The sequence below is a fragment of the Pelobates fuscus genome, chromosome 8 (assembly GCF_036172605.1).
Source record: "Pelobates fuscus isolate aPelFus1 chromosome 8, aPelFus1.pri, whole genome shotgun sequence".
NCBI classification, from domain to species: domain Eukaryota; kingdom Metazoa; phylum Chordata; class Amphibia; order Anura; family Pelobatidae; genus Pelobates; species Pelobates fuscus.
The window spans coordinates 77,197,641-77,209,953 of NC_086324.1; the positions used below are offsets into that span (position 1 = coordinate 77,197,641).

The 12,313-nt window shown below is 39.5% G+C and overlaps 1 protein-coding gene across 1 annotated transcript in view; it reads right to left on the reverse strand.

Moving 5' to 3' along the window:
- LOC134571622 (carboxypeptidase O-like) overlaps nucleotides 1-12,313 on the reverse strand; it is a 178,305-nt gene that overhangs the window by 22,357 nt on the left and 143,635 nt on the right. Inside the window, exons 6-8 of the mRNA XM_063430089.1 lie at nucleotides 5,320-5,421; nucleotides 5,099-5,203; nucleotides 3,197-3,307 (exon numbers count right to left, since the gene is read on the reverse strand). Coding sequence (XP_063286159.1) covers nucleotides 3,197-3,307; nucleotides 5,099-5,203; nucleotides 5,320-5,421 — 318 coding nt within the window. The remainder of the gene's footprint in view (nucleotides 1-3,196; nucleotides 3,308-5,098; nucleotides 5,204-5,319; nucleotides 5,422-12,313) is intronic.

A 12,313-nucleotide genomic window follows, 5' to 3' on the forward strand; every position in this document is an offset into this window, starting at 1 on the left:
CTTACATGCCATATATATGTAATGTAATACCGATGTTTATGAGGCTAGCAATAGCTGTTGTGGCATTGCCATCCTGTTTGTACAACCTATGCACAAATAAAATAAAGAATTAAAAAAAAAAAAAAAAAGGTTTATTCATGCCTTTCTGCACAGCCGTTCGGTAGATTTAGTCTACCGCACAAACAGCCTTCTATTAGCCTCCCCAGAGCCGTAGGGAGCCGGCAGGCGCTGTTAATTGGCCGCCAAGAAGCTGGCGTGTGCAGTCAATTGACCACCCAGTAGCTGCTGTTAACCTATTAAGGGTTAATAATGTATAGGGGTGTATATAAAAAATACCCCTTTCTGTCTCATTAGAGATTTTTGCCAGAGGCTCAAGGAAGCAAGGTGAATGGTTAGAGTTAGGACCCACCTAGGGGGGTCTGCCTTGATGTGGCAGGTGGGCTCAATCCTCTCATGGCCATTGGAGGTAACTAAAAGACCTCCATTTGTTTTAAAAATACATAGGGATAAAGGATAGAGCGCAAGTAACATGTTTTTCTTTGGTTGTTACTGGGTGGCGGCGGTTACACTTAGCGGCCGCTAGGTGGCGGTGTTATGGAGCTCCCCAGACGGCCAGCGGTGCTCAGCCCGGAATCAGTGCACTAAAAGCGGACACTTTTACGTGCAGGCACCGCTGAGCCTCCAGCATTCCCTGCTTCTATTCGTGGCTATTTAACCGAACACCTGATCATTCGGGACTTTGTTTTATGTGAATGCTTTAACCCAGATAGCACAGCCATGGAGCCTGTTCATGTAATTAAAGACTTTGACTCCATGGCAATTGAACTGTGTGAATAGGATCTGAGCGCTATTCGGTAGTTATGTGCGCTCAGATCCCAGCTATCTGGGGATATGTGACATGTCTGTATTTTATGTATTAAATGTAACTTTGTATATTTTAAAGTATTTTACTGTCTTTGTGTCCCCACGTGTATAATGGAGTGTTGCCTCTGTCCTGGGAGATAATTTGATTACTTCCCAATTATCTCCAGGATAGAGGGATGGAAATTAGGATGCATTGTGGGGATGTTTTACTTCTGTGTGTCTGAATGTGATACAGGTCTGTCTGTGTTACAGTCTTCCATCTGGTCCCCTAGGTGAGTGTCCACCAGGTGGGAGACCTGCATAAATACTGGGCAGGTAGCCCACATTAAACCAGACCACTGCTTGACCCTCAACACGGAGCTCTGTCTCGTCTTTGGGGGGATTTACTGTATGCTGTTAGAGACTGATTGCCAGGAGTGTAAACCGCTTGGGTGCTTTTCCTGTTCGTCTGCTAGCAGTTATTCGTGAGGTTCCGGTTCGGGAGTTTGGAGTGCTATTTTATATGCAGTTCGGGAGTTTGGAGCATTCCATTGTATCCAGTTTGGGAGTTTGGTGTTCTGCAGTAGCTGTGCCTGTATCTCTGGAAGGGGAAGATCTTCTAAACGGCTTTTAACCCCTTTTATGCCCTGGGTGACGTAACAATGGTTTTGCAGGTAAAACAAATATTATATCGAATAACATCCTTGAATTAGCACAAACAATCTTGTAGTCCCTCCCAATGAATTAACAAATTAAGCTGTGATAATCTTCGCACCCGGCTGGCAGCCAATCAAATCTATCTTATATGTTTTTAGGGCCGGAGATCTGCTTGTTTCTTTATTTTGTGGATTAACAGGTATGCTCTTGTATCTATGGCTGTGTATGTTTTTTATGTGTTGTAACAATTTTTGTCAAAAAGTGGAAACAATTTCTGAAAAGAAGTGAATAAAGAATATTACAAATAAAATAAAAAAATACTTTTTAATTACATATGCTATCTGCTGGATTATTTCAGAGGCCCCTTTGCACAGTCTGCACCTTGGGTCCTGTCTGGTGTGGAAGGTCTCCGTTTCCATTGATCTGGTGCATGGTGCCTGTTTCTATGCTGCTATGATTAGTGCCTCACTGCTTTCTTTCAGCTACGCATTTTCCAACCACTGGTAGTGTAATTTTGTAATGTGAGTCACTATCTGCCAGTGATTTGTCCCATGCAAAAGTCTGCATAACCAAACTTTGTTGTGCGCCATAACAAAAAGACGGCCTCTGTGATTTACCCTTGTAAAATAAAAATAAATACAACTAGTGGTTTTGTAATACCAATACATAGAGGTAATGAATAATAAAACATTTTAAAAATGGAAACATTTTAAATGGTCAAGCAACCTGTGACGGAGCTCCAGTACGCCGACCGAGTACCTCCACCAAGTCTGCTTCCTTGTATCCTGGAGCACTTCAGACCCAGTCACCGAGGAATTTGGGAATCTACATATAGTGTCTGTCTTCCATATCCAGTGATGGTGACTACCGTCACACAACCTATGCTGGATCACTTGAGATGGATTTACAAGTCAGTAACTGTTTCTGATGTTTAAGCATGTAATTCATAACAACTATTGCACAGTTTAGTAAGAAAAAAATAAATAATATATATATATATATATATGTTTTTACAATTTCTATAAACTTCTACTGAATCAAGCTGCATATCTGCATAGAATTATCATATGTTTTAATTATGAAAAGTAACCATTTGTGAGGACCATAACGTGAAAAAGTTAGTTACCATAATTGGTGTTTTGCTCTTTATAATGAGCTTTTAATTAGTTCATATTAGTTCATATTCTGAAGACTCCCAGTTTCAGCCACGTTATTATTTTTTAATATGCCTATAAGAATGGTCCTAACATATTTCTAATTGGTTGCATAATTTTACTAGCTTATTTACTAAGGTGTGAATTGTTGGGATTCCAATTTTAGGTGATTATACCCAAAGTGAGATGCCAACTTCAATTTGAATTCCTGATGAATAACCCTGTGAGTGTCTGTAAATCATTCAAGGCTGGCACCGTTTAAAAAATAGCAGAAAACAACACCAATTTAATAAAAATGTACTGTATGCTTTGTGGTTTGAAGTAAAGTCGTCTTTAGGCAACTATTCCTATTGAGAATATCTCAAGAAAAATTTAAACTAACATGGTCGCATTATTAAATGTTATCACCAAACTATTTTATTTTTTCCAGAAACACGTTTCTTTGTATTTCCCAAAGGCCTAAAAAGCAGACTATGACATATCTTCTGCAAAGAAAGCAAAACTAAATACTTTTCCTGAGGTCAATATATCATCTGACTTACGTGTGTCCAGCTGTAGATATAACCATCAATGTTGAAAACAGGTAAGACATACAGGTCAATGTTCTGAAGAATTTTTCTAATTTTGGGATCATTTTCGTGGTTCTGTACAATCTAATGCAGGAGAATATAAATACTAATTGTAATGTGAATGCTTATACTAAAATTTACACCAACCGCTAACGTGTAAAATAAAAAATTACATTCACATAGAAATTTAAATCGTACAAAATATAAAAATTAGGAGTTCATAACAGGCTGGTCATGCAAATATTAGCATTTAAAGGGACTGTGTGGGTATCCACCAATTTTATTATAGGTTTTATTTTATTGATTTTCTTTAGTTACAAAATTAATAAAATAGGTTTGTCCCACAAGTCTGAGCTTTTCATTCCAACCTGCAGTGTTTCACTTTTACATAAATCCATCAGTCTACACATTGCATATTCTATAAAAAAGTTGAAACATTGACAACTGATGCACAACTTACACGACACACTTTAAGTTGGCCTATAAATCACTGACTGAAATGGTTTAATCTGATAAACTCAGCAGTACCATAAAAGTTGACATTACATTTGAAATTAATTGACTAAACATTCACTCTGCGGTTACCTTGTGATTATTGGCCCAACAGAGGATCATTTTGGTCCAGAAATGCCATTGTGTCTTAAACAACCTGACACTGTCATATAAATTGTTATATGGAATATACAATCCTAGCTGCTCCTAAATGAAAATGTATGCTTCAAACAGGCATTAAACTCAAAGATTCCTTCCATTACAAACTGTAATTCACCCAAATTTGGGTCAATCGGGTGATTGTACATATTCCTGAAGTCTGAGCCAGAATGTAGGTAAATCACAAAACATATCTTGCAATGGCTGAGCAGGTTTGTTTTGATGCGTGCTTAGGAATTTGGCCCGTGACACCAACAAAATAGATAATTGATGGTTAGTGGGCAGCCACTAAATGTTGATCTTGTTCACATATCAAGTTAGAAGTGACCAATAGCAGGGGAAAAAAAGAGGAGAAGTAAAAAAAAAAAAAAAAAAATCTATGTATACTATATATTTAATAAATATGTAAACATAGATTTTTTTTTATATTTTTTTTTTACTGAGTTCTCATTTTCATTCTATTGGTTACTTTTTCTAACTTGAACTGAGAAAAAAATGGTGGGAAAATGCACCGATCAGTACACTACAACTATATACATAATATTTATATTATGGCCAATTTTGTACCCTATTTCTTCATCTGATTGATTTTCCAGACTTTTTTTCAGATGAGTCAGACTGCCGTATGGCCAAACTTTTTTACATTTTTGTATCAAGTGATTCACTTTAAATTAATTTATGCGCGTGCACAAACTGGTATTTATGCTCTTCATATTTCCTTCCCAAGTATGTTTGTGAAAATGTGGAGGGCATTTGAGTTAAAGGATCACTGTAGGGTCAGGAACACAAACATGTATTCCTGACCCTAAAGTGTTAACACCACCATCTGTCTGTATCAGTGTCTGCATGCAAAGGGAGGAGATACTGAATCACAGGATGCTGTGCACAGTGCTGCCCTGTGCTCTGCTGACAGCAGATCTGAGTGGATGGAGGCATATTATGCTTCCATCAACTCCGAAGTCCCTCTGGTTCACTCTGAGTGACTGCTACTGGAGGTGTTCCTAGCTTTCAATGTAAACACTGTATTTTCTCAGAAAATACAGTGTTTACATGAGAAAGGCTGCAGGGAGCTATAGTTCTCACCTGAACAACCTCATTAAGCTGAAGTTGTTCAGGTGACTATAGTGTCCCTTTAAGCGATTATCAGTGGGGCAAATTACTATATGCAGCATCCATTTGGAGCTAGTGGTTTAACATACACACTTTGTAGATTGGATCGCTGACCTCTTTGACAAACCATTGGCAGAATGCAGGGGCTATCCATTCTCTGGCATGTATCCCGCAGTCCATCCAGACAATTTTTTTGTCTTGATTAGAAGGCTGGCTGATCTGTAAAGCATATTATACAGTAACTTGGCACAGTTTCCATGAAAATCAATGCTTTACATTTTATTTTGAAAAGGATCAGTGAATCCATTTGTGAAACATAGAAACCATCTTTTTACCTTGAGATATTGCATGGGTCTCGCTTCATATGTTGTACCCAGAAAATGCTGTGTTACCAAATCTCTGTTTCGCTCTGACATCTGGTTAATCCAGTAATAAATCTGTAATAAAGAAATAATAATTATATCAGTAACATCGGTCTTGCTGTTGCCAGGGCATCGTCCATGGAGGCAACATTGGCTATTCAAGATTTATCCAATGGACAATGGACAATGGACATTTAGGTGATTCCAAAGATCAAAACGTATATATATTAAACACATATTGCTGTCAGAAAGTGGATGTTTTGACAATGCTTGTCATCAAAGTGAACTCATAAATAATGATCTCATTAATATCGTTGAGGGCACATGTTCTGAACTTTGACTATATATTGGGCTCCTTCTATATCACTTATGATATATATGTTGAAGCCGGTGGGATAGCTCAGTGGGCTAATGCATCATCAGTAGAATCTGTTTAACCCTTGGCAGCAGGGTTGACCCAGCAGGTTTGACTCAGCCCTTCATCCTTCCAAGGTAGATAGAATGAGTACCATTAAATTGGACAAACAAAATGTTACACAAATATAATGTTATAAGCTTGATCAATTGTAACCAGCTTTAAATAGAATGGAGAACTAAGAAGACTCTCAGTCCGAAGACTCTTAGTCCTTGGCATTTAATCAAATAAGCAAGAATAGTAATGGTGAACTAAAGTCAGATAAAGTTCCTCGATTGTCCTCCAGGTAAATCATAATATATGTAGATCCAATTACACGTGTATATGGGAGGCAGTGACATTTGTCTTGAAAAAGTCCAAGTTGGGTGAAATACATAGACATTTCCAAAGTTAAGTATGCTGAAGGCACTTTTGTTCATGTAAGAACCGTAGAAGTTACCATTTAAGCCGTGGGCATCCCCTGGATGTACTATGTTTAGAGCAATCTGAATGTACCTTTCCTGGTTAAATACTTTGTTATTATTATATTAAAATATAATAATGTGTTATTCTGATTTAACCTCCTGGCAACTGAGGAAAAAATTGTCTTCCAATATGCCATCCCTTTTTAATGAAAATGAAGAGCAAGTTCCCAGCATCCCAGTCTATCACGTGACATATCACTGGAAAGCCCAGGATGTCCTCTTTACAGCAGGGATTGATAGAGATGCTCAAAAGAATAAAAGGAGATGTATGTGAACGAAATGTCCAGTACAGAGGACACAAGTTAATGGACTTGGTCTCAGGAGGATATAGGATTTCTTTCTTTGATAAAGCAAGACAAATGATTATGCACACAACTAAACTTGATGTAATAAATGTTTTATCAGGGGGTATAGTTTTGACTAGGCAGAACTGTAGCTGTTCCTTCACCAGTGCATAGAGTGTGCTTAGATCTTCACACAACTGGAACATGGACTGGAATGAGCATAAGACGATATGCCCAGAAATGTATATCTGTTGGGTACATTTATTATTTTAAGTGCTTATGCAAACATTTTTTGAACTCTGCGCAAGTACGAAACAACTTTATGAAACTAGTGTTTTAAAGGTGAATTGCCATTTCCCAGGATTTTTAAAATGAGCTTGTGTGGAAAATAAAAAACACATTTAAGAAATCCACATCTCTTTATTCTGGAAAAAGGAAACCTCAGTTTTAGCTCTGTCAATCATTATTATAAGCTCTGTCCTTTGCATTTGGCAGGCAAAGAAGAGGAGGAATTAAACAAGGTTTCTGTTTCTCATTCATATACAATGTCCGTCCCGGCATTGCCCTGTCTGAACTACTGTAGATGTTGCTATAAATATAGGAGAAAATAGAATATCTTGTGGGAAAAAAAGGTTAACACAAGTTGTAGGTGATTTTCAATATCTTATTCAATGGTATACATTCCAGAGAAGTGACAGATACTCTTAAAATATGGGTTTAAAAGGGAGGCAGATTTTATTTTACATTTTTGGGGGGGTACTGGTACTGAAGAGAATATAAATAGAAACATGCATACATATTTATTACATGATCTGCCCATTGTATCATTGAACATATATGGATTCATACTCTGTACTGGCAGATTAATGAACTCAGATTAAATATAAAAATGTATTATATATTTATTGTCAACAATAAAACATTTAAAAAAAAACTTGAAAAATAGGCAATTATAATCATCCTCCTGTGCACTCTAGTAAACCTTAAAAGGACACTATAGTCACCTGAACAACTTTAGCTTAATGAAGCAGTTTTGGTGTATAGAACATGCTCCTGCAGCCTCACTGCTCAATCCTCTGCAATTTAGGAGTTAAATCCCTTTGTTTATGAACCCTAGTCACACCTCCCTGCATGTGACTTGCACAGCCTTCCATAAACACTTCCTGTAAAGAGAGCCCTATTTAGGCTTTCTTTATTGCAAGTTCTGTTTAATTAAGATTTTCTTATCCCCTGCTATGTTAATAGCTTGCTAGACCATGCAAGAGCCTCCTGTATGTGATTAAAGTTCAATTTAGAGATTGAGATACAATTATTTAAGGTAAATTACATCTGTTTGAAAGTGAAACCAGTTTTTTTTTCATGCAGGCTCTGTCAATCATAGCCAGGGGAGGTGTGGCTAGGGCTGCATAAACAGAAACAAAGTGATTTAACTCCTAAATGACAGTGAATTGAACAGTGAAATTGCAGGGGAATGGTCTATACTCTAAAACTGCTTTATTTAGCTAAAGTAATTTAGGTGACTATAGTGTTCCTTTAATGGAGCTTCCTGAATGTAGTAAACAAAATGTTACACAAATACAATGTTTTAAGCTTGCACAATTGTAACCAGCTTTAAATAGAATGGAGAACTAAGAAGACTCTCAGTCCTTGGCATTTAATTAAATCGGCAAGAATAGTAACGGTGAACTAAGGTCTGATAGAGTTCTTTGATTGTCCTCCAGGTAAATCATAATATATGTAGGTCCAATTACACTTATATATGGAAGGCAGTGACGTTTGTCTTGAAAAAGTCCAAGTTGGGTGAAATACGTAAACGTTTCCAAAGTGAAGTATGCTGAAGTAGTTACCATTTAAGCCGTGGCAATAATTTGCACATAAGGCATTTGCAGTAATCGGCAAGTTTATTTAAACCATTGGCAAGTTAATCCATTTAAATATTACAGTTCTACAATTTGGAGCTCTTTTGGCTTGTGTCCGCTCTCTGTTCCCGGGATTAATTTGGTTGTCTGGAAAGTTGACATATTGACTACCTTCAAAAAGGTTTAAGTGGAATTACATATATTATGACTACCTGGAGGACCTTTATCTCACCTTGAGGAACTTTATCTCACCTTTTTCCACAACATGTATTGCAAAGTATCCCAGACTTCATACTGTATTTATGTAAATACCAGCTTTTTTTCATTATTACTTAAAACAAAGCATTGGCTTGCAATAAATGATAACAGTATCCCAGTGAGACACACAAAAAGTAATAAATAGTCAAACACATTAGTGAGTATCCCTTTACCCTCACAACAAACTTAAAAATACATACAGTATAAGGTGGAGTATCTTCTTATTTGAATAGTTGACAATAATAAATAGTGTTGTCGCGAACCCGAAATTTTCGGTTCACGAACGGCGAACGCGAACTTCCGCAAATGTTCGCGAACCGGCGAACCGCACGAACCGCCATTGACTTCAATGGGCAGGCGAATTTTAAAACCAACTTGGACTCTTTCTGGCCACAAAAGTGATGGAAAAGTTGTTTCAAGGGGACTAACACCTGGACTGTGGCATGCCGGAGGGGGATCCATGGCAAAACTCCCATGGAAAATTGCACAGTTGATGCAGAGTCTGCTTTTAATCCATAAAGGGCAGAAATCACCTAACATTGACACCTGTCCTCAAAGCCCTGCCCTGATACACACTGACACAGAGCAGAATAGAGACTGTTCCCCGTCCTCAGAGACCATGATACACACTGACACAGAGCAGAATAGAGACTGTTACCCCTACATAGGGTCACTTGGCAGATATGGCGGGGTCGTGGGAGGGGGAGGATGACTTTCACCTCTTCCCCTGTTACATTCCCGTTGTGCTGTGACATCACCCTTATACTCTGTGTAAAGCATACTATTTAATTTGATCAGCATGGCCACTTGAGTTTTTATAGTTTTCACGCTGCTTGTAGTTTATATATGGTTCACAAAAATCAAACAAACGATAAAGTAAACATGTAAGGATTCAGGATATTCTTTCAAACCCTTACACATTGTGTGTACGTATTTTTTGTCTTAAGTTTGTGGCTTTAAAGAGGTTTACGTTGTTTCTATGATGTGCATAACATGTTCTTGTAAATGTTTGTTAAATTTTTCCTGGAATTGTAATTTTTCAATCTGAATAAAGATAGTCAAATCCCTGATACACACTGACACATAGCAGAATAGAGACTGTTCCCCCTACATAGGTTCACTTGGCAGATATGGATTGACACCTGTCCTCAAAACCCCTGATACACACTGACACAGAGCAGAATAGAGACTGTTCCCTGTCCACAGAGACCATGATACACACTGACACAGAGCAGAATAGAGACTGTTCACCGTCCACAGAGACCATGATACACACTTACACAGAGCAGAATAGGGACTGTTCCCCCTACATAGGGTCACTTGGCAGATATGGATTGACACCTGTCCTCAAAACCCCTGATACACACTTACACAGAGCAGAATAGGGACTGTTCCTCCTACATAGGGTCACTTGGCAGATATGGATTGACACCGGTCCTCAAAACCCCTGATACACACTGACACAGAGCAGAATAGGGACTGTTCCCCCTACATAGGGTCACTTGGCAGATATGGATTGACACCTGTCCTCAAAACCCCTGATACACACTGACACAGAGCAGAATAGAGACTGTTCCCTGTCCACAGAGACCATGATACACACTGACACAGAGCAGAATAGGGACTGTTCCCCCTACATAGGGTCACTTGGCAGATATGGATTGACACCTGTCCTCAAAACCCCTGATACACACTGACACAGAGCAGAATAGAGACTGTTCCCTGTCCACAGAGACCATGATACACACTGACACAGAGCAGAATAGAGACTGTTCACCGTCCACAGAGACCATGATACACACTGACACAGAGCAGAATAGAGACTGTTCCCCGTCCACAGAGACCATGATACACACTGACACAGAGCAGAATAGAGACTGTCCCCCCTACATAGGGTCACTTGGCAGGTATGGATTGACACCTGTCCTCAAAGCCCCTGATACACACTGACACAGAGCAGAATAGGGACTGTTCCTCCTACATAGGGTCACTTGGCAGATATGGATTGACACCTGTCCTCAAAACCCCTGATACACACGGACACAGAGCAGAATAGGGACTGTTCCCCCTACATAGGGTCACTTGGCAGATATGGATTGACACCTGTCCTCAAAACCCCTGATATACACTGACACAGATCAGAATAGAGACTGTTCCCTGTCCACAGAGACCATGATACACACTGACACAGAGCAGGATAGGGACTGTTCCCCCTACATAGGGTCCCTTGGCAGATATGGATTGACACCTGTCCTCAAAACCCCTGATACACACTGACACAGAGCAGAATAGGGACTGTTCCCCCCACACAGGGTCACTTGGCAGATATGGATTGACACCTGTCCTCAAAACCCCTGATACACACTGACACAGAGCAGAATAGGGACTGTTCCCCCTACATAGGGTCACTTGGCAGATATGGATTGACACCTGTCCTCAAAACCCCTGATACACACTGACACAGAGCAGAATAGAGACTGTTCCCTGTCCACAGAGACCATGATACACACTGACACAGAGTGTCCACGTGAAATAGGGCCGTGAGTAATGACGTCGCGGGTAGCCTGCCCATAGTATCGCATAGGGTGGAAGAGCTGATAGGACATCTGAAACGTATTGGGATGGAGATGCTTAATTGTTCTCCAAAATGCTTGACACCACCCCATAGTGAATCTCTGCAAACTTTAATACCATCAGAGGAGGAAGAATGTGGCAGCCCACTGGGATTATTCGAAAAATTTCAAATTGATGATTTTCCAGACCCTGGGGTTGACATTAGTCCAGATTTACATCTAGTGACCCATGAGGATGTTCCAGGCACTACTTGTGAAATAAAGACAGATAATAAAGTGAATGATCCTTCTCCTTGGGACTTGCACCCTGTCGTTGAAGGTGGAGTAGGCAATGGCAAGAGCATGCTGTGGGTAGTCAGTGCAAACACTCTCTTCCCGGTGAATAATGAGGAGACTAACTATGATGACGTTATTTGCGTTGAAAGTAATGATGCCAGAGATCTTTTGAAACCATATGGAAGGAACGAATTGGTTAAAAGAAAGGCAAGAGACCACCTGCATATAGACAAGAATACGCATAAGAGAAAGAAGAGAACAGGTAAAAAAGAGAAGCTGCAGACTGCCTATCTGCAAATAGTTGAGTTATGTCCTGAAGATGTCCGTGTTACCACAGTGCAGACTCTGTTTGATACACTACTGAGGAGAGTCAGAGAAACCCCAGATCTTCACGTATTGGATGAGTCAGTGCGTGGAGTTGCAGAGAACGTAGAACAAGAAATATTTAAACTTTTCCTGTGTACTGACAGCAGATATAAGAATAAATACCGGATCCTCCTTTTCAATTTGAAGGACCCTAAAAATCAGATCCTGTTCCGTCGTGTGGTCCTTGGTGAAATCACCCCACAGTGTTTGGTTCTAATGAGTGCAACGTAAATGGCTGCACAGGAGCTGGCCAACTGGAGAATTCAAAAGAGAAAACATGCACTGGAACTAATCGAGAAAGAGGAAAGACAGCCATACCAGATTCAGATGACAAAGCTGACACACAAGGGGTTAATTGAAATTGATACCGTGCCCGATCAGAACTTGACCCTAGAGGATCTGTCTGATTCTGTGTGGCAGCCTCAGGATTCTCAGCAGGATTGCATCTCAGAGAAAAGGGACACAACATCCC